General features: G+C 46.3%; 1 protein-coding gene across 1 annotated transcript in view; it reads left to right on the top strand.

Annotated features, from left to right (window-relative positions):
- Nucleotides 1–23,460, top strand: part of MTAP (methylthioadenosine phosphorylase) — a 51,683-nt gene that overhangs the window by 12,263 nt on the left and 15,960 nt on the right. Inside the window, exons 2-4 of the mRNA XM_055138840.1 lie at nucleotides 2,309–2,395; nucleotides 3,389–3,447; nucleotides 6,244–6,411. Coding sequence (XP_054994815.1) covers nucleotides 2,309–2,395; nucleotides 3,389–3,447; nucleotides 6,244–6,411 — 314 coding nt within the window. The remainder of the gene's footprint in view (nucleotides 1–2,308; nucleotides 2,396–3,388; nucleotides 3,448–6,243; nucleotides 6,412–23,460) is intronic.

Raw genomic sequence — 23,460 nt, 5'->3', positions numbered from 1 at the left:
GAGAGCACCTCTCTTGGATGCATGAGGCCAACACACACACACACACACACACACACCCCTTCCAAACTCCCCAGTCAGTGGTGTTGCGGAACTATAAAATAGACAAATCGGGATGGACAGAGAGGTAGTACAATGGGCAGTGCCCTTGCCTTGCACACGGCCGCCCCAGGTTTACTCTCTGGCACCACGTATGGACTGCCAGGAGTGAGCCCTCAGCTCAGAGCCAGGAATTAGCCCTGAGCACATCCAAGTGCAGTCCCCAAACACACCAACAAACAAAATACACAAAAGCCAGAAAAACCAAGGCCAGAGCAGGGCGTCAACAGGTTTTGTGCATGCTCTGCATGCAAAAGGCCCAAGTTGATCGCTGGGTCTCATGACCGTCCTCAGCACTGCTAGGTAGAATTGCATAAAACACTACAAGGTGGGGGGAGGCAAGATATTCTTGAAGCGTTCTGTCCTTGGGGTCCCCCATAACTCAGCTTATCACTTTCTTTACACAATGACATACTCTCCTATCTCATTTCCTGAGTACACATAATTGCCTCGCTAAAGTACCCATTGAACTGGTAATGATTTAGTTGTAGTGGTGACACAAGTGAACACTAGTGCTGATTTGGAAATGCATATTTAGTCTTGACCTGTATTGTTGAATTTGTAACAAAATAGAGAAATGAAATGGGCAACCTGCTGTGGTTATGGTGATGTGCCACAAGGTGGCGCCAAGTTCAAAAGAGTGTTCAGTCACTTCAGGAAGTTGTGGGAAAACTTTCAAAATGATGAATTGTCAGCTGGTGTTTCTTCAGCCAAAACTCATTAAGTTGCATTAGTTTTTCATTTTTTGTCGATTCTACACCCCCACCCCACCAGAACCTAAGGTTTAGAGAGGTAACATTGTTTTCCACGTTAATATACATCAATTTGTAACCTGATCTGAAAATATTAAATTCAAAAGTTCTGTTAATTCTTAAGTTCTGGAGTTTCATTATTTCTCCTACTTATAATACAACTTATTTAATTGACAGTGTAATTAATGTTAATCATTGCAAAGTGATGCTGAGTCATTTTAATTAGGATTCGGGTTGTGTCCTCTGAGCCTGCACAATTTCGTGACCACTTCTCCTTTAGGAAGTATAAGCTGGAGGAACAGTCCGAATGGTTTCAGTCATTTCATTTTCACTTGACATTTTAATTAATAATTAGTTCTTTTTGTGATGGTTTTGTTTATGGTTTTTAGTTTAGTTCTAAAGGTAGTGCCTGGTTTCTTTAGATTAATCCCTAAATTTAAAGACTATTGTTAGCTTCTGGAAAATGCAGTTCAGTACTCGAACATTAAGAATTTAATTTAGGGGCCTCAGACAGTACAGGGGTCGGGGACTTGCATTGTATGTGACCAACCTGGTTTGATGCTTGGCATCACGTATGGTCATCTAAGCACAAGACCAGGAGTAACACCTGAGTAATAGGTGTATCTCCCACTGAAGACTCAAAAAAAATAAAATTAAAGTAGCATTGATTTAATAAATGGTTAGGTTTTACTTACTGGATATACAAGAGACTGACTTTTCACTCTACTTCAGACCCCCTTTCTGTAGTTCCCTACAGCTCTGTGGGCATAATGGCCTGGAGAAGAAAGTCTTCGTTGTTCTTTATGGGGTCATAAAGAGAAAAATTAACAAATATTTTTCTTTCTTTTGAACATCCTTTGTGTTACAGCATAACTACTTTCAACTTTCAGTACACAAAAGTTAGTGTTACTTTGCATGTGATCCCTGGATCATGTAGTGGTACTATTTATTATCAATATTGATAGGCATTTTTATTACAAATGATATTTTTTAATGTGTAAACAGTTTGAAAACCACTTCCATAGTATATCTTTGAGGGGGGAAAATGAAAGTACCTCAACAATCACGTTTGACAGTGTTTTTACTGTGATTTTTAAAAAATTTAGATAGTCATTGTTAAATGTGACCTAGGCCCAGAGAAAATATAGCAGGTAAAGCTCTTGCATGGTATGCAGCTACCCGTGTTCAGATCCCTGGCACTGCACATGGGTCCCTGAGCAGTGCCCGTGAACCACCCCTCCCAGTAAATAACTGTGATCTGTAGTCTGTACGGTGACCTGTGCTCTGCTTATATCTGGAAATTAGAAAGTCATTGATGGCTATTTTTCAGTAGTATTCTATTTTTTAAGATAACCAAACAGGATTGGAGATGTGCATAGGAGTGTGACTAAGTGAATTTGTTTCACATAATATTGTATCGAAAAGTGATCAAATGTGTTTCCTTTCATTGTCTCCCTTAGATTGGAATAATTGGAGGAACAGGCCTGGATGATCCAGAAATTTTAGAAGGAAGAACTGAAAAATATGTGGATACTCCTTTTGGAAAGGTTAATTTCCAGTTAATGACTAATGAATATCCCAAGTTTTCTTTTCTCCTATCTCCCTTTTTAGTATTAAAAATAAAATTAGGGGAGGCAGAGAGATAGTAAAGAAGGTAAAGTGCTTGCCTTGCACATAGCTGACCCGGGTTCGGTCCCCAGCATCCCATGCACTGTCCCCCAGGTCAACCAGGAGTGAGCGCTGCTGGGTGTGGCCCCAAAACCCAAAACCAGTAAATAAAAATAATTGCTTTTGCCTGTGGTTCCCTGCCCCAGCTGAGAGGTGCCAGTAGCCCCTTGCTGGGTTCCCCCTCTTGAGACAGGCATCCTCATGGATTTGCCATGGATTTGACTTGGTGGTGAATATGACTTTTAAACTTGTACAAGGAGCTTCTCAATAAATACCTCTCTGTAGACGTTCAGATACTCCTGTCACACAGAGCACAACTGAACTTTTCAGATTTCTGCATTTGGATCAGCTTTGGCTGTGATGGTCACACTCCATTAGTTTAGGAGATAACCGTTGCCTGTGGGGGAACCAGCATTACCCAGTCACCTTTTTTTCCAAGTGAGCCCCGGCCCACAGGAGGGTTTCTTGTGGGACGCAGGAACTGGCACTAACACGCCTCCTTTTTCAGGAGAAAGAGCGGTTATCCTCCCCGCCCTGTGTCCTCGGCCTGGGCCAGGTCAGATGGCGTCCCACTGAGCCCCTGATGTCCCAGCCAGCCTGGCCCCGAGACAGACCTGGTGTCCTCCAGGTGTTGCTGTCAGCTTGACTCACTTTAGTTCATGTTTTTGTTGTGCTCAGGGCTCACGTATGCAAGGCCTGTAGCACTGAGTCACATCCTGGCTTCCTCCTGTTGCCTGGTTACCTTTGGTGGACCTTCAAACCCCCAACTTCCTCAAATCCTGCTGTGGTTAACTACTTCGAAGGGAGACTTTGGAATCGTCCCCCCCCCCCCCCATTGGTAACCTTTTTTTTATTATTATTATTGTGTGCAGCCTTCTGATGCCTTAATTTTGGGGAAGATAAAGAATGTGGATTGTGTCCTACTTGCAAGGTAAGATTCTTTTTTTCTTTTTTTTTCTCCAGCTTCTTGAAGGTTAGCCTCCAAAAGAGAATTTCAATTGAACTTAAATTCTGGAAAGAGTACAGATGCAGATAGGAGGTTTTAGATGTTGGTGGTGCCAAAGTAGCTTAGTCACCTTTACCACAGTTGGGGGGTTAATGTGGGGTAAGTGATAATAACTTACCAAACACTGCTCTTTACCCCAGTCCTCTTCCTTTAAGAAAGTGTAATTAACCCAATGAGGGATAAATTAAATTCAAATTGATAAACCTACTTTTAATTTTGACTCCACGAAGAACTTTTTCTTATCAGCGTTTTCCCTTCTAATTGACCAGATAAAAGATAATGGGTAGCAGTTTTAGATTTATGGGTCTGGGTGTGAGTATTAAGTTCCTTAATGGGGGTTCCTCTGGTGTCCTTATCTTGACACTTAGAAAGTAGTCACACACATTAGTTTTCCATTGCCGCCCAACTATTGCCGTAGACCCCTCCTTGGTTTTGTTTTCTCTGGTTTCGACTACCCACGGTCCAGGGGGCAGTCTGAAAACATGTTGCCTTCAGTAAGGTATTTTGACAGAGACCAGAGGGATAGTATGTGCTTTGCCTGCAGCTGAGCCTCTTTTGATCCCTGGTACCACATAGGGTTCCCTGAGTTCCAGCGGGAGTGACCCCTGAGCACAGAGCCAGGAGTAAGCCCTGAGCACCATGGAGTGTGGCTGAGGGAGACAGATATTCACACTTTACACAGTACATTAATAATCGCTCTATTTTTATTTGTTCATCTCTTGCTGTGCATAATTTCATTGTTGTTAATCTCTTGCTGTGTAGTGTGTTAAACTTGATCCTGTTCATGTGTAGGGAAAACAGTGTAGTAGAGAGTGTGATGGCCTCCCCTGGGGAGTTTAGAACAAAGCCCTGGAGGGTGGGGGCTGAGGCTGAGCCTGGGTCCAACAGTCAAGCTTCTTAAAGCCACACTCTTCATCCCACAGTTTGCTTATTTATTGAATCCCCATAAATTACAAAGTTGGGACCAGATAGTACAGCAGGTAGTGCTCTGGCCAGGTATGCCACTGACCCGGATTCTATCCCAAGCATCCCATATGGTCCCTGAGCCCTGAGCATCACCGGGCGTGGTCCCCCAAAAGCGAAGAACAGTTATTCATGATGGAGTTTCGAGTGTACAGTGATCGAGCTCCAATCCCTTCACCGGTGTCCCCGTCACTTCACCAATGTCCCCAGACTCCCTCCTGCCCCAGGCACTCTTTCCTCTCCCTTGCTTCCTTTCAGGCACCGAGGTTGGCGCTACTGTTACTGAAAGGGCATCATGCATGTCACTTGACCTCCTTTCACCCAGTTCTCATCCACAGTGACCACTTCCCCCATACGCCTGCACCTGCCAAGTCCCAGTACAAGCTCGTGAGGGGGGTGTGGGCAGAATCCCAGTCCCGCTGGGCGGAAGCTGCAGCTCTGGGGCGGCCTCCATCCCTGCTGTGTGTGTCCCCCTCATAGACAGATACTTCCCATGGCAGCAACTTCTTCAGAGCCTGATCGCCCATTTTTTCCCACCCCCCCACCCCCCCACACACAAAACCATCCCAGCATTGGTTACACTGCTTTGTTTTGTTTTACTTTGTTTTTGTTGGGGGTGCGGGGGATACTCCAGGAAGTGGGTTCCCTGGGCTGGACCTTTCCATGCTCCATGCTGGAGAGTAACACCACTGCCCCACCCAGCACAGGACCCTCTAGAAGGCCCATGAGGTGCTGGATCCAGTTCAGGCTCTGAGTCTGCAAGGCATGAGCTCCAGCCCTTTGAATCCCCTCCCTGACCCCTTCCTTTTTTTTCCCCCTCCATTACTGTGGTTGCCAGGGATCAAACCAAGGGCCTCTTGCAAGCTGAGCTACTTCTTCCCCTCCCCCCACCCCCCCCCCCCCCGCTACTGCACCTTTTGGATGTGGACATGGCTTTGCTGGAGCTTATAAGAAATAGACTTTTACTTTTAGAGGGTCACGTGGTAGACTTCAGGCCACCTCTCTTGGGCTGGGTTGTTTTTTGTTTTTTGTTTTTTTTTTGTTTGTTTGTTTTTTTAGTTTTTTGGGTCACACCTGGCGATGCACAGGGATTACTCCTGGCTGTGCACTCAGGAACCACCCCTGGCAGTGTTCAGGGGACCATATGGGATGCTGGGATTCAAACCCGGGTCAGCTGCATGGCAAGGCAAATGCCCTACTCGCTGTGCTGTCGCTCCAGCCCCTGGGCTGGGTTTTTGCTGGAGAATTGCTTCATCACTCCAGGCTTAGAGGAAAACTGTCAGAGAACAGTGCAGTGCAGGCTTTATTCTCCTGCCAGCTGAGTGGAGATGTGTTGGACTAGGAAATGTATGGCCGTTGAATACACAGGCTCTTGGGCGGGGTGGGGGCATAAATCATAGCCATTCCTTTATGTGTTTGTCTCGTTTGGGGGCCACACCTGCTGATGCAAGAATTATTCCGTGGCGGTGCTCGGGGGGCCATATGGGATGCCAGGGATCGAACCCATACAGAGCGAACATGCCACCTGCTGTACTATCTCTCGGCCCCTCATCGCTATTCTTGGTAAATAGGACAGCCTGTGGACCGTGCCACCAGCCTGCCCCCTTAAGACACCCCCCTTTTGTATTTGGAGTCGCATATGCTCCCTGTCCCCTTGCCGGTCTTGCTTGACCAGTTGCGAGCGCTGTGGTGGGAAGGCCTGGAAGTTACTCCCTGAGCGCCGCCCGATGCCCTGCTCACGGCTGCACCTTGCTGCAGGCACGGGCGGCAGCACACCATCATGCCTTCGAAAGTCAACTACCAGGCCAACATCTGGGCGCTGCGGGAGGAGGGCTGCACGCACGTCATCGTGACCACGGCCTGCGGCTCCTTGCGGGAGGAGATCCAGCCCGGTGACATCGTCATCCTTGACCAGTTCATCGACAGGTGAGTCTCTCTGGAGGCGCAGGGGGGAGGCGAGGAGCATGTGGAGGAGAAAGCAGGCTGCAGACTTCTTCTGTTGTGGGAGTTCTGAATTCCCACCTGCTGGGGCAGTCAGCAGGCAGCAGGCCGGCTCCAGCTCCTGGTTCCGCCTTTATCACCAGTTCACTGCCCTTTGTACCCTCAGAAGATAAGGACAACCGACTCCTATTTCCTTCGATTTGGGTAACGCCCCCCTAACTCCACCACTACCCTAACCCTAGCCTCTCCAACTTTGACAGTTGTGTTCATTCCATGGAGGGTCCGGAGGAAGTCTGCTCCTTATATTCCTGAAGTTACTTGATTGTGGGGTGTTTTGTTTGGTTTTGGTTTTGGGGGGGTTCACACCCAGTACTCAGGACTTAACTCTGGAACTGAGAGATTCACTTTTTTTTTTTTTTTTTTTTTTTTTTGCTTTTTGGGTCACACCCAGCGATGCTCAGGGGTTACTCCTGGCTTTGCACTCAGGAATTGCTCCTGGCAGTGCTGGGGGACCATATGGGATGCCGGGGATCGAACCCAGGTCGGCCGCGTGCAAGGCAAACACCCTACCCGCTGTGCTATCGCTCCGGCCCCGAGAGATTCACCTTTGGTGAGGCTCAGGGGACATGTGTGGTGCCAGGGATCGAAGGCACGTTGTGGTCCTGTTCTGTCTCCTCGTTCCCTATACCTGGAGCTTTTCTGGGGGGTCAGAGAGAGAGAGCTCAGTGGGCCGAGTTCATGCTTTGCAGGCAGGCGCCAGCATCCCAGGCCCCACACAGTCCCCCGAGCATCACTGGGAACAAAGAGCCTGAGCACTGCCAGGTGTGGCCCGAAGGCCCGAAGAAAGCCTTGCAGCTCAGTGGTAGAACTCATCCCTCACAGGCAAGGGGCCCTGAGTTTGACTCCTAGCACCAGATAAAATGTTTTTGTCCAGAGGTTTCCACCCAGTTTCTCTATTTCCTTTGGCCCTGTAGGAGTTGCCTGCATTCTGGGTGTTACTGATTCATCCTTAAGTGTCATTTGGTGTCCTCAAATGCACTGATTTTGCTGTGACCACTCACTAGTTAGGTCTGGAAGCCTGATAACAGATTCCCGTTCTCCACGAGCTTCACTCTGCTTCCTCTCAGGAGACACAGATCACCTGGTTGTTCCTTCAGTGTGAAGACCCTTGCATTGGTTTGGGAACAAGGGTTGTTTATTATATAACTGCACAAGCACTAAATGATGTGGGTTTTTTTTTTTTTTTCTTTTTGGGTCACACCCAGTGATGCACAGGGGTTACTCCTGGCTGTGCATTCAGGAATAACTCCCGGCTGTGCTCGGGGGACCATGTGGGATGCTGGGAATCGAACCTGGGTCAGCCACGTGCAAGGCAAACACCCTACCTGCTGTGCTATTGCTCCAGGCTCTAAATAATGTTCCTTTATCCCCAAATGAAGCAATAGTAGACTTCATAATAGTCTATAATATCACCTAAGGATAGCAGAGATAAGGACCCTGAGGATGGCCCCACGGCTTGGAAACCGATCTCATGTGCTGGGGGAAAAGGCAGGTGGGAGGGAGAAGAGACCACTAAGCAAATGATGGTTAGAGGGATCACTCAGGAAGGTAGATACGTGCTGAAAGAAGACTGTGGACCAAACATGATGGCTGCTTAGTACCTATATTGCAAACCATAATACCCCAAAAAGGAGAGAGTAAGAGGGAATGGAATGCGTCTGTCACAGCGGCAGGGGGAGGGAAGGAGTGGGGGTGGCAGGAGGGACACTGAGAACATTGGTGGTGGAGAAAGGGCACTGGTGGAGGGTTGGGTACTCAAACATTGATTGAAACACAATCTGAAAGTGTGTAAGTCTGTATCTGTATCTCATGGTGATTCACTAAAATAAAAGAAATAATTAAGTTAATATAGTACTGCACTGTAGCACTGTCATCCCATTGTTCATCTGTTTGCTCGAGAGGGCACCAGTAACGTCTCCATTGTGGGACTTATTGTTACTGTTTCTTGGCATATTGAGTATGCCGTGGGTAGCTTACCGGGCTCTGCCGTGCGGGCAGGATACTCTCGGTAGCTTGCCGAGCTCTCCGAGAGGGACGGAGGAATCAAACCTGGGTAGCTCAAAAAACAAAAAGATAAAAACAGTCGTTTGTTTTTTGTTTTTAATAAAAAGCATCTTGATCAAATCTCTGGCTTTCAGAGCCCTGTGTTCAGAACAAATGGCTTAAAAGATCTTTATGTGGTTTCTTAGTAAAAAAAAGAACATAATGGCATGCTCAGAATGATCCAGATTTATAAAGTATTAGAGACAATATTGAAAGAAAAGTCTGACTTGGTTCCTAAGCCTGGGATTAGCTGGTTACTTACTGGGCATAATCAACAGTACATTGTTACTTGTCCCAATCCCATTCTCACCTTATAAGCATAAATGATTCACTTTCTAACTCTTTCAAGAATGTAGTTGGTGCTAGAAGTGAGAAAGAGGACAGGCCCTTACTGATTCAGTCAAGGTTCATTCTGTCTTGATGCTTCAGGGCAGTGTGTTCATGGCTGAGACACTAACGTCTGGTACTGGTTTTCTTTCAAGGACCGTGTGAAAACCTTGGGTCTTGCCTAATTTGTTTATGGTCTAGAAAGTGCCTTTTTTAAGGCCCGACTGATACACCTGTCCGGTATATGGGTGTCCTTATTCTGAATGGAAACTTGATAGCTGGAGGGAACAGTAAGGAATATCACTTGGTAACAGCAGAAAAGGAGTTTTGTTAAAAGAATATAATCTTTTGGAATAAATTTCAAATGTTGTATTGATTGCATATTACAGTAACATTTTGGTTTTACTTATATTTGATTAAACATAACTTGTTTCTCTTTTTAATTTTTTTAAAATTTTTATTGAATCACCATGTGGAAAGTTACAAAGTTCTCAGGCTTATGTCTCAGTTATACAATATTCAAACACCCATCTCTTCACCAGTGCCCATATTCCACCACCAAAAACCCCAGTATACCCCCCGCCCCCAACCCCCACCCCCAACTGTATAACTGATGAATTTCACTTTATTTTCTCTTTACCTTGATTACGTTCCATATTTCAACACAAAACTCACTATTGTTGTTGGAGTTTGCCCCCAAGAAAGGAAGCATTTGATAATTAGTTTCCCATTGCTGGGAATGAAGAGATATGTAGCCCCACTGCTCCAAGTACATAACTCTTTTTTTTCCCCTTTTTTCCTTTTCCTTTTTTTTTTCCCCCTCATCCCCCTTCCCGCTCTTCATAGTATGGTGGATGCCACGCCTCGTTTCTCCCTGAAAATGGGAAACAACCGGGAAAGAGGGATATTTCCTCTTCTTGGCTGGTGTGGGGCTGTTGCTTAGTTCACAGTCCAGAGAAATGGCTGCTACTTTAATAACCTTCAGTATTTCAACAAAAACTTAGTGTTATTATTTGGAGTTTCCCCCCCAAGTCAGACCTGTTAAAAAGGAACCGTTTCACATTGCTGACAATTAAGAGATGTTAAGTCACGGCTGCGCGGTTTTGGATTTCTGTATAAAGTCCAGGGAAAATTCTGCCAGAAATTGCATAGCCCAGCTCACAGTCCCAGTGCATTGCTGTAAGAAGCTGTGCCGGATGCCCAAATGTATTAGGTCTTCTGGAATCAAAGTCTTTAGGCGCAGAGGGTCCTTTAATTTTTTTTTTTTTTTGGCTTTGTGGGTTACACCTGGCGATGCACATGGGTTACTCCTGGCTCATGCACTCAGAAATTACTCCTGGCAGTGGTCAAGGGACCATATGGGATGCTGGGAATCGAACCCGGGTCAACCGTGTGCAAGGCAAATGTCCTACCCACTGTGCTATTGCTCCAGCCCCTCTCTTTTTAAATTTTTCATGTGGCCACTGGAAAATATGAAATGCTATGTCACCTATGTCATCAACATTATCTTCTAAATGAACTACCATTGATTGAATCTCTGACAGCCAATTAGCCAGACCTGGGGGGTGGTCATGATTCCTCAGAAGTACCTTTGAATGTCTTGGAACGTCTCTGTCTAGGAGAGGAAGTTCGGAATTGTTTTGACTTCTCATCAGTTCCCTACTTAGGTTGTATTGATACCACTTTTTGCTGTGGTTTTGTTTCAATAAACCTCAGTGTATTCAAACAGATGCTTAATAGTAAGGCAAGAATTGGTGAGGGAGTCTGTGCTCTTTGTAACTTCGGGTTCCCCCAACCACACCTACAGCCTCAGCCTGTTGGACCAAATTGCCACACTCTGCAAGGGACAGGAGCATTGCATTAGACTGATCTGGGTTATGTTGAACAGCCAGCAAATCACTTTCCTTATGTGGGCCCTTGTGAATCAAAGCTTGCACACTCCAGCATCCCTCTCACTCCTTCCCCTGCAAGCCAATGAATTCTCTGGGACCCATCTGTCAGAACGAGCAGCCACACATATCTACTTCCTCTGATGTTGCAAACACCACATCTTAGGACTGTTCTAATTTGAAGTGCCTATCAAAGGCTTAGAGGCATTGTCTTATTCTCTCAAATATAAATTGATGATAAAAAAATAAAAGAAGAATCATAATAGTAGGACTATTGTTATTTAATTGATGACTGGGGTAAGGAAGGCCTGTCCTTCTCTGCCCTCTGTGCTCTTCATAGAGGGAAAATCCCAAACCCCTCAGCCTCCTGTCCTCTGTATTGTACTGACCTCAGAGGGCAGTATGGTTTGGGTGACCTGGGGTATCCCCTTCAGCAGCACAGAGACTCAAATTGAAATGACACAGAAGTTGATGTAACCCTAAGGGGGGGAAAATAGAGATCTACTTTTTTTTTTTTTTTTTTTTTTTACTTTTTGGGTCACACCTGACAATGCTCAGGGGTTATTCCTGGCTCTGCACCCAGGAATTACTTCTGGCGGTGCTCGGGGAACCATAGGGGAAGCTGGGAATCAAACCTCTGTCTGCTGTGTGCAAGACAGACGCCCTACCCGCTGTACTATGGCTCCAGCCTTGATACCTACTTTCCAAAATGAAATTGACCTGTGAAGGAATCTGACCATTTCCCCATAGTTAGGTGCCGTTTAAGAGAAACAACTAGTTCTGCAAACAATTTAGAAAGTTTCCCCTATTTTATTGAGTTCTAAGCCTAATAATTAGGCAAGTTGTTTACATAAACACAAACTGATTCCGTTACTGATAGGAAATATCTTGACAGCAAGGCAAAATAACATAGTTGTGAGGATAAGAATGAGATTCTTTTAAATTATAATTTTTAATCATGAGTGTTCCACAGATAAAAAGATGTGTGTGTTTTTTACAATGAGAAAAATACAACCCCCCCTACATAAAGAGAGGGTGTGTGTATGTGTGTGTATATGTGTGTGTGTATATGTGTATGTGTGTGTGTGTGTGTGTGTGTGTGTGTGTGTGTGTGTGTGTGTGTGTGTGTGTGTGTGTGTAAGCACTAATTGCTAGCACCAGGTGTTTTGTGCAGAATATCATTAACATCTTGTCCGGTTGTGCCTGAGACCCCATATTATATTTGCCCTGCTTGAAAAATGTGGCTGCATTCTTTTGAGAGGAAAGCCCCCTTTTAGAACTGAGAACATCCAACATTGTTTCCTGGTGCGATCCTGAATTCCTTTGTTGCTTAGTGTTCCCATCTGCTAAATGAGGGTGTTGGCCTGGTTTTTCAGAGCCTGCCCTTGGGATAATAAGAGAAGGAATGTTTTTGTGCGGATGGAAGAGGCCGCCGAGTGCCGGCGGCTGATGCATCTTTCTTACTCATCAGGAAAGTCCCGCAGTAAACACAGTGATGAGGGATTGTCAGCTTACGTGGCCCTCACAGAAACACAGCCCTGCCTGGGCTTCCTCCCGTCCCCCGTCCCCCGGGTATCTGAGCTTGCAGTTCTTCCCACCTCCCTAAAGGACCAGACCCAGAAGTTTGCAGCATGTGGCAGTGGCCCAGTTAAAGGCATCCTCCAGCCTTGGGAGTGGGGGGTGAATGGTCGTGTGGAGTCCTGTGGTAGAGAAGGATACAGGAAATGAGCCAGAGCCATAACACAGCGGGGAGACCGTTTGCCTTGCACACAACCGACCTGGGTTTGAGCCTCGGCATCCCATATGGTCCCCGCAAGAGCCGCCAGGAGTAATTCCTGAGTGCAGAGCTGGGAGTAATCCCTGAGCATCGCCAGGTGTGACCCAAAGAAAAAAATGGAGGGTACATACAGGAAGCCTGCATTCCTGACCACAGCTCACCGCCTCCAGCCACCCCACCCGCCCCCTAAAAAGCCTTCCTTTGCTCTCACGGCTTCCTGTTCAGCTCCTTCCCTCCGAGTTGAGTTGGTTGCCTCTTTATAAGAAAGCAGGTGCAATCAAGGGTCAAGTCGCCTCTCCCCTCGGTTGTCTTTCATCAGTTCCTGCCCATAGTCCTTGAAGTAGGGGCCTCTGTTTCCTGTTGAGCTCTGCTGCTGTGGTGTTGCCTCACTGTGCCTCCTCGCGGTGTCTGACAGTGCTAATGCGCTCCCACCCTTGGAGGAGTCCTTCAGAGTTGCCCCGCTCTAGGGGTGCGCCCTGTGAGTGCACACCAGGCCTCTCCGTGTGTGGCTGAGGAAGCTGAAGCTAGGCAGTAACGGGCCTCTGCGAGGAAGTGGGACCCGGGAGATTTTGAATTCGGGGGAGTCTCCGGTCCCGGCCCACCACCTCTCACACATTCTTCTAGCCATGCCCTTCCCGTGGTAGGCCAACCTGGCCATGAGGTACCAGAGTCCCAAAGAGATCTCGTGCTTTCTAAGAGAAAACTGCCCTCCCTGGGGCCCGGAAATAGTACCGAGGTTGGGGCATTTACCTTGCATGCAGCTGTAGCTGTAGCTGCCACAGTGGTCCAAATCCCAACACGGCATGTGTTTTCCTGAGCTCCGCCAGGAGTGATCCCTGAGCACCAAGTAGGAGTCCGTCCATCCTCAGTACAACTGGGTATGGTCCCGAAACAAAAAAATTCCTTTTCCTCATTGTCTTCTAAGTCAATGAAGTCTCACTCCCCCGAGGCCCCTTCCATTTCTGTGTAGGTCGTAGTGTGGCCCTGCCACCGCCACTGACCACTGTCATGACCACCTGTGGGGTCTGTATCAATCACCAGTGGGGTCTGTATCGCTCCCGCCTCTGGTCAGGCTCCAGGTTCATCCGTGCTACCTTGAATTCACACTTTGCCCTCCATCAATCACCCCTATAGGGGAGGGAGGAGGGTAGTTCGGGTGTTTTTTCCCCCCAGTTTTGGGGCCACTCCCAGCAGTGCTCAGGGACCACTCCTCACACATTGGGTAGGGAAACAATGGGGTGCCAGGGATTGAACCTGTCAGCCATGTGCAGGGCTGTTACCCTAATGCTAATGCACCATCTCTTTGTCCCCCATGTCTGTCTTTCACACAGGGGCCTCCCCTGTAGTGCCAGGACAGTCACTCCTGGTGCTGTGGGGCTTCCTGTCCTTGCAGTTCTTAACATTCCTCCCCTGCAGCTGGACCCCGCTCACAGCGGGGCTCCCGGCTGTCCAGGAATGGTATCAGGAAGGAGGATGGGCCGAGAGTACTAGAAAGGCTGCGGCAGCAGCAGCCTTGCTATGGAATGTCATCCTGGGGATTCCCAGAAATGGGCACCAGATCACTCCTGGGCTCTGGAACAAACAGCAGTCGGGAGCGGGGCGGGGGAGTCCTGACATGCTTTGGAGAAACCTCAACCCTTCCCGTAATGTGCTGTCATTTTCCCTCTAGTTCCTGTGGTCTTTGATGGTAATGGTCTTTGACGTGGGCTTAGAAATATGTCCGCCTGCTTGTTGTGGTTTCATCCATTGCTTTCATATTTCGATCCCTCTCTCCCCGCTAAGGAGTCCTGTCTGATCTAGCCACACCTGGTCTGCTGAAGGTGAAATCAGGTACTTCAGGATAATATCGAAGTGAGAATATTGAGTTCTTAGCACGAGTCAGATACCGTTAGACCCTCGGTCATTAATATTTACTGCCAGTAGAGCTGGTGCGTCCCTGTGGAGAGGAAGTCTGACACTTAGGGTATGTCCACCTTTCCAGTCACCCTTCCGCTTTCGCACGTTGCAACCCTAACCATAAAAGCAATGTGCATTTTTCTTTTCTTTTTTTTTTTGTCCTGTTTTGGGCTCCCGCCTGGCGATGCCATCCTCAGGGCTTACTCCTGGCTCTGCTCAGGAATCACTCCTGACAGTTAGGGGGGAGTTAAGGGTGGTGGTCATATACAGTGCTGGGAATCAAACCAGGGTCAGCTGCATGCAAGGCAAACACCTTAACCCCTACCCCTGGCCCTTGCATTTTTCTAAGTACATATGCCATATGTATGTAATTGTATGTACATACATATTTCTAAGTACATATTTGCTTTTTATTTTCTGAGTTTGCAGTGGTAGAACACAGTCCTGTGAGATGCAGAGAGAAATAGGAATTATTGGAGCCATTACACACTGACCCAGTACTATTTTCTTGTGATATTTACAGTGAAAACAGTAAAAACGCCAGTAAATGCTAGTTTCGCCTGACCCTGTTCCCGTGCTGCTGATTGGTACAGACCCTGCAAAGACATACCCCACATCATGTACTCGCCATTTTTATGGCAAAGAAGATGAAGCTTGGTATTATTACTCTCCACCCACTTGTGTGGACACTGAGATTTTTTTTCATCAAAGTTGGGTGTTTCTTTTTAATTTTTTAAATTTTTCTGGAGGAACTCTATCCAGCAGTGCTTGGCGGGGCAGTGTGGTGCCAGGGGATCAGACCCCGGCTCTCTCACAGGCAAGGCACGTGCTCTGCCCCTTGAGCTACACGTATAACCCCTACAGCCGGGACTTTGCCGTTTTGTTCTTGTTTTGTGGCTAGACTTTGTTGGTTCTAGCAACACCTCGTGAGAAGTAGACAGGAAGGAGAGGGGACGGTTATATCACCTGTGTATTGAATAATGTCTCTGAAACACGGACTTCAGTGTTTCTGCCTTTTGCTATGGCACCATACAAATCTCGGGACACTTGTGAGATCAGAGCATTGGGAGGGTCTCCATGCTGGTCCGATCCCCTGACCAATCAGTGGATTCATTAACTGAGTATTAATCAGTTCTGCTGATTAATTAAAAAAAAATTCTGTTGGTTTGTTGTTGTTTCGTAAAAGCGTTCTCTACTTCTCCCCTCTGTAAGTTTGGCCCCAGTTCCCTGAGCAGTTGAGGGATTATGAGTGTCAACCACCCCCTAACCCCAGTTGAAAATCTAATAAATTTTTGACTCTCCACAAATATAACTACTGGGGGCCTGCTGCTGACCAGAAGCCCTGACAATAATGTAAATCAATGAATTCCTACTTTTGTACTATTGCCTATATTATTATCTTTACAAACTAAGACAAAATACAGTGATACTAAGTGGATCGTTATATAGATGACTTCATCCCAGTTGTCTTCCGGTTGAATAGGCAAGGAGGGAGAGATGGAGTTGGTCTTGCTCTCTCGGGTAGAGGAGAGGCAGACACAATCGATGTAAACTTACATTTATGGAAATAATGTGTAATTTCTGTTTGACTGTTGTGGTTTTTCATTTCTTTAATGATGTTTCTGCACAGTGCTAATCTTTCCACTGTTGGCCTTAGGTTCTGTGTCATAAAAGAAGTCAAAAGCAGTCTTAAATAAATCATCAGAAGCCTTGTGCCAAATGGTCTGATTTTGCTTTCTGGCACTGGTTCTGAATACCCTCTCATTTCGTTTTCTGTTCATTCCTCTGTTATAGCTCTCTGATGAGTGGTCGGCCTGCACGGTGAAATCCAGGCAATTTGAGGGCTGACTTTTGTTTTAAATTCCTCCTTTTCTGGGCTGAGAAAGTGCCCCGCCACCCTCCTCTTCTAGGTTCCATTCCTTGGAATCCTCATTCCATGGCTGATTTTTCAAGAACTTGATCCTACAATTAGGAACATGCTCATATTAGCATATTAGTAGGGTTTTGTGTGTCTGTGTGTGTGTGTCTGTATGTGTATCTGTGTGTGTCTAAATCATAACATGCAAATAACATTCAGAAATTTAGGAAACTTACTCTTGATGCTGTTAACCTTTAAACAATGCACATATCTGTGTGTGTCTAAATCATAACATGCAAATAACATTCAGAAATTTAGGAAACTTACTCTTGATGCTGTTAACCTTTAAACAATGCACATTGCTTAGGGCATAATTACCTTTTGATCTAACCAAATGGTGAGTTTTTGCCAGCTCCACCCATGTGTAGTCTTTGGTTTGGGTTATTCTTTTTTCATTTAAAAAATTGCTCTATTGTATGCTGAAAACTAAAGGTCTAGACACTATACGGCTTCACAAAACATGCTTGTTTTAACCATATGTTAACCATAAATAGCCTAATCAGAGAGGTTAGTGGTGAAAAACAAAACTCGCCTGTGTTTTTGTTTAGTGTGTGCCCTTCTATGGCCCCTGAAAGGACGATTTGGTTGGATCTAATAAACTTGGAGATGCAGGAGCTAGAGAGATAGTACAGTGGGTAAGGGTGCTTGCCTTGTGTGTTACTGACCCACTGACCCGGGTTCAGTTTCTGGCACCACTAGTAGTGACTTATACTGAGCACAAAACCAGGAGTAAGCTCACAGCACCAATAGGTGTAGACTTTTCCCAGCCCAAGGAAAAGATGTGTGTGTCCACTGACTCAAACCATTTTCTTGGCTTATTGAGAAATAACCTAAGACAGTGCTTCTGGGAACCTGACGGACTTGGGGAACTGGCACAGTTCTGAGTGTAGCTTCCTGGCTGTGTATTCTTGGGACCAGGATTGGGGCCTTCCATGGTCCTCGCTGAGCTTGCTAGTGCTCTTTTTACCTCTAAAACTTTCCCAATTATTCTCTTCCTTTTCATCTAGTCTCCTAATTCGTTTTCTGAATCTGCAGTTAGGCACCACTTAGTCTACCTCATAGCCAGCGGTTGGAGCTGGGATTCTCCTGAGTCGTGTCCTGAGGGAGCATTCACTTTTTGTTTCCTGTCTGTGTTAACTGCAACGGTGTTTTCTCATCTCTGTGTTTGTAGGAACGTTCCTCACAGGTGAGCTGCGGGCAGTGGCTGTCGTGGCTGAGAGGATAGGCCTTTGCCAGTGCCTTCATGTTCGCTCAGTGCAGGCTTTACAAGGGACGTTTTATAGGTTTTGTTTTCTTTAAAACTTTTGAAATTCCATGCTCATCATTGTGTGGGTGGCTTCTGATGATATCCGTTCTCTTCAGCCATACTTCTGACCAGGAACCATTGCCTGTTCTGCTAGGAAATTCATTGACTTGAGTTTTCCTTGTGGAGGGTTACAAATGTGGACAGTATTTGGAAGCTACCACAGAGCAACAACCTGTGATTCTGCTTGGGCGCAACTCTCAGCATTTCACCGGAAAAAATATTAACAAAGGCCTGACTTTGAGCCTCCTCATGGGTCTCATCTGGAAACGGGCCTTTTAGGCTTTTCTCTGTGTCTAAAAGTCCATCCTGCTCACCTCACCACTGAACTTACTTTTTTTTCGAATCCTTCACTCTCAGGAGCCATTTTGTTTGTTTGTTTTTCTTTTTTTTTTCTTTTGGGGGTCACACCCGGCGTTGCACAGGGGTTACTCCTGGTTCATGCACTCAGGAATTACTCCTGGTGGCCCTCGGGGGACTATATGGGATGCTGGGAATTGAACCTTGATCAGCCACGTGCAAGGCAAACGCCCTACCTGATGTGCTATCACTCCAGCCCCTGTTTGTTTTTTAATAGCATGTATTTCTGTTTGAGTATGCCTTTTTTAGGTTCCCTTGAGGAGAGACCCATACACTGGCCATGTTCTGAGGTTGGCACAAGGCTTCCTGGCAGTGGTAATAGTTGCCTCATCTCATGCATTTTCATTTCATCTTCCTGTTAGCTGTATCTTCATATTATGTGAACCCCTGTTTTAAATAAGCGAAAACTGGGGTGCAGGCAAGCAAAGCAGCTAACCCCAAGAGACCCAGCTAATGAGTGGGTGTTAAAGCAGTTAGCAGGGTCTATTTTCGGTTGACTAGTAGGTGTCCCAAGCTAATAGGAGGTGGCATTAGTAGTCCCCTGCTTAGCTGGAAGGGTTATTAACTACAGCAAGAGTTGGGGATCAGGGCTGGAGTGATAGCACAGCAAGTAGGGCGTTTGCCTTACACATGACTGACCTGGGTTCAATCCACAGCACCGATACAGTCTCTTAAGCCCTGTCAGGAATAAACCCTGAATAAACTGCCAGGTTTGGAAAACACTTATGCCCATATGCCCCCTGCCTGTCCCCTTGCCCTTTCCCCCCCCAAAAAAAAAGTTAAGAACAAGCCTTCAGCATCAGTTTGTCTTGTTATTGCAGAAACCATAACTGGGGTGGCTCGATCACTTTTTTTTTTTCTGTCTCTGCCTGAACAAATGATAGCACTCACAGGAAAACTCAGCAACCTAAACTGGTGTGTCAGACAGCAGACTGGTGCACACACGTGCTGGACCTTGGGTGTAGGAAGATTAAAAAGCAGTGGTTTAAACAACACAGGACTGGGTCTGGAGCAGTAGCACAGCGGGTAGGGCATTTGCCTTGCACGCGGCCAACCGGGGTTTGATTCCAGCATCCCATAGGGTCCCCCAGCACCGCCAGGAGTAATTCCTGAGTGCAGAGCCAGGAGTAACCCCTGTGTATCTGCTGGTGTAACCCCAAAACAAAAAGAATAAATAATTAAAGAACACAGGACTGATTATGTTAAGAGCCTCACACGGATCTCAGTGGGTCTGGATCAAGGTATTAGAGAACCGCATTCTCTTTTGGACACTCAGGAGAATTCGTTTCCTTGCCCTTTGCCTTCTTTGTTCTGAGGCTATGGTCAGCTTGGACATGCCGAGTCCTCACCCTGCATCCTCCAGACCCGGCCCTTCCGTCTCCCTCTTCCCGGTGTCAGAGACCTGTGCTGACCTCAGGCTCACCTGGTTTATGCAGAAAAATCTTTCTATTTAAGATGAGCTGGTGAGCAATTTTAATTCCACCTGCAGCCTCCATTTCCCCTTTTCATCTAAGGGAACATATTCACAGGCTCCAGGCTTTAGGATGTGGGTGTGTTTGGGCAGGGGGCATTCTGTGAGCCACTTGCACAAATCTCTAGGACAGAGCCGCCCCTCCGGGACTCCTGTCTTGGCTCCAGGTTGCTGCAAGAGCTATGTGAGCTTTCCTGTTCCTCAGGGCCACAGACTGGAAGGGCCAGAGCGTTGAGCATCCTCTGAGGCAAAATTTATCTCCGGGCCCAAGAGTAGATTTCCACTGTTCCTTCCTGGAAGGAAGCACACACTTTATTCATTAAGAAACCCCTGGCTTGGGGAAAAGTGCTCACCGAGGCACTGCAGTGGGCCAGTTTCTTCCCTTACGCCATCTGTAGTTCTCTTCCAGTCAGCTCCCCTCTCTGCATGGAAGGCCACTGGAATGAGTACTGGGTGCCAGCTAATGAATCTGTTACCTCATTGGTGCTCGTGGCAGTAAATACAGTAGCTTGGCAGCAATTAAGAATTTGTCCCCAGAGGCAAACATTTGACATGCGAAACCAAGATGTTATGGTATCTGAGTATTGGGACGTGAACCGCTGGCAGTTTTTGCAACCCTGCTTTCATACTTCGGAAGGTGTAAGTGGAAAGACTGTTCATACTTTCCTTACAAAGACTCCAGGAATAATACGCTCAAGGCCACACAAAAGTTCAGTAAGTGCAAATTCAGATGTAAAAGCTACCGTTCCTTAACAGTTGCCCAAAGGCAATAGAAACTGAGAATAGGCCTTCTGTAGCTCAGTAGCCTGCGGGGATGTGTCGTCATCCCCCCCACCCACAGAAGGGGATGTAAAAATGTGCTGTCGGTCTGGGAGGTGGGAGAGAACCTGGGGACACTGATGAAGGGTTTGGTGTTGGAACGTGGCATGAAAATCAGTCATGAATAACTTGGTAAATCACAGTGCCTTAAAAATATTTTTTAATATAAATTTGAAAAAAATCCATAAAAATTAAAAAGAATAGTAGAACAATTAAAGATTTGCCCTTTAAGAAACAAAATTATCCTATATTGTTGCCGTGTCACTCACATGTGAACAGCTGTTCTGTTTCTAAAACTCTTTAGCACTTGGGCAGAGTTGATAGGCCCGGGTTTCCTGTCTGTCAACAGTCCGCACTACGTGACTGACAGGTTTTACTTCTGGCTTCTTCTGAGTGGTAAACACTCTCACTTCTCTAGCAGAAAACCTCAGGGAGGACAGGAGCGCTTACCATCTTGCATATTTCCAGGACACAGAATGATCCTACAAGAGTTAAGGCATTTGCCTTGCATGCATGAAATATCTAGCACCTCATACCTCATACTAGATACCTCTAGCACTGCCAACAGGATGTCCTGGGCACAGCCAGGTGGTGCACCACACAAACAAAAATGTATGCATACTTTTATAATAGAATTATCCCTGGAAGGATATGTGCTGCTCGCCTCAGGTGCGATTGTACATTTCACTGCCCTTGCTCTGATTTCATTTAGAAGAAACCATGACTTATTTATATATACTGTGTGGGAGAAGTTACACTTGTAATGGTTTTTTTAGATCCTTGACTATGGCTTTAAAGAGACAGAACATGCAGAAGACCAGATAAGTGGGCAGTTTGAAGGAGAGGTGTTTCTCATCTGCACCTTTCATTTTAGGATCTTGATAGTGTAACTCTGGAACTATTAATAACCTTAAGTTTGTTGGGGGGTATTTTTTAGGGGAGGGGTGCAGGTGGTGGCAGTGGTGAGATCCTCATTTCTTGCTCCTTTACTTGCCTCTCACAATATAGGGTGTTCTGAATACCCCCTTCCTCAGCCACAGCATCTGGTGGGTCCAACTCTTTAATTCTGTCCGAGGCCCAGATTTACTTCTGAGCTAGTGAGGATTTCTAAGCACTAGGGATGACTGAATCCTCATGAGGCTCTTCTAAAGGGACAAGTCAACACTAATATTTTGCATCTTACATATAAGACCAAGAACTAGTTGGCATATGTAGAGTTGATTCTTGCATCTCTGGAGGATACTGAAGTAGAGTTTGTTTTTGCTGGTGCTTTAAAAAGAACTTGTCCCTTACATAGATAGGATTGCCGCAGACCTCAGTCCTTGGATGATTAAAGTCATATTTCTCTGCCAGAAGGTGCCCTAACTTTCACTGGGAATCCTGGTTGGGAAAATGGACAGTCAGAAAGATGTGGCAGTTCTCTGTAAGATACATAATTGAGGGGCTGGAACAATAGCACAGCGGGTAAGGCGTTTGCCTTGCATGCGGCAGACCCAGGTTCGATTCCCAGTAAAAAAAAAAAAAATACATAATTGATAGTTAGGAAGCTTTAAAAGAAAAATGTAAAGTGTTTCACTTGAGAGAAGATAAAACTGGCATGAGTGTCATCTGTATATAACATAACGGCATAGCATGTATGTCTTAGGGTCAGAGTTCAGAACAAAGAAGAATGTTGAGCCAAAAAGAGAAAGGTGGAGGCAGAGGTAGTTAAGAGGGATTCCTCTGTGGCGTGGAGCCTGTTGGAACAGAGCCACTGAAGGGTTTTGTGGTCCTGTTTTCTTTCTGGATCACAGCTACTGTCCGCGGTGGAATTGCTGATCACTCACTGAAGGCTGAACGCAGTCCAGACCCGGAGTGTGAAGTACCGTGTTACTGACCAGCTTAGCATAAAAAGAAAAACCTGTTGTTTATACAGGCTGGAACAGTCGATTGACCTGCACTTCAACCCTCCCTGGGTTAGATCTGTGTGACAAAAGGGGTTGGGAGGAGCAGTGACAAGGTTTTCATTTCTCCAGAGCACCAGAGTCTGGATCAGCACCAACGCTAGGATCTCCATGTGACATGTTGACACTGGCATGGCGGTGTGCGATAATGAAGCTCGTTTGCAGCGTGAGCCACCGGGGGTACACGCCAGTGTCAACATGTCACTACGTGACGACCTGTGAGTAACAGCATTAGGGTAGGCAGACCTGCCCACTGCTTCAGCTCTCTCAGGCTCTTCTCCACACCGTCCTGCAAGTCTCCATTATACCATCTGCCTTTCCCTGGTGGTTGCCCACCACCACCACCTCCCCTCTGTAGGAAAGACAGATTACTTATTAATTATTACTTGTGGGTTCAGCTTTCAGTCACTGTAATGTTGCAGAAAATGATTATTCTTTTTCTTTTTAATTTTTTTATTTTAATGAATCGTCGTGAGATACAGTTACAGACTTATAAATTTTTGTGATTACATTTCAGTCAACCAGCATTGAGTACCCATTTCTTCACCAGGGCCCATTCTCCACCACCAATGTTCCCAGCGTCCCTCCCACCACCCCCATCTCTTCCCACCCTTGCCTTAGTGGCAGACACATTCCGTCTTACTCTCTCCTTTTGGGTGTTAAGGTTTGCAACATAGGCACTAAGCAGCCATCATGTTTGGTCCACAGTCTCCTTTCAGCACGCATCTTCGTTCCCAAGGGATCCCTCCAACCATCATTTGCTTAGTGTTCTCTTCTCCATCCCTCCTGCCTTTTCCCCCAGCAGCTGAGATCGGCTTCCAAGCCGTGGGGCAATCCTCAGGGTCCTTATCTCTACTCTCCTTAGGTGTTATTCTCCTATTATGTTACTTTATATTCCACAAGTGGGTGCAGTCATTCTGTGTCTGTCCTGCTCTTTCTGACTCATTTCACTTAGCATGATACTCTCCATGTTAATCCACTTATATGCAAATCTCTTGGTTTCATAGAAAGTGATTGTTCTTGAAATGTCTGAATGAGAAATGAGAATTTCCTGGGTGACTTGACACTGGATTACTTTTGGCTTCTCTCGTAGATCATAGGATATTTCACTCGAGCTAGAAAGCTACAACAGCAGGCCAAGTGCTTGCATTGCATTAAGCCAACCAAGTTTCATTCCCAGCTTTCTATATAGACCTCAGAAAACAGCCAGGAGTGATCCCTGAGCTTA

The sequence above is a fragment of the Sorex araneus genome, chromosome 1 (assembly GCF_027595985.1).
Source record: "Sorex araneus isolate mSorAra2 chromosome 1, mSorAra2.pri, whole genome shotgun sequence".
Taxonomy (NCBI): domain Eukaryota; kingdom Metazoa; phylum Chordata; class Mammalia; order Eulipotyphla; family Soricidae; genus Sorex; species Sorex araneus.
This window is presented reverse-complemented; position numbering and strand designations above follow the sequence as displayed.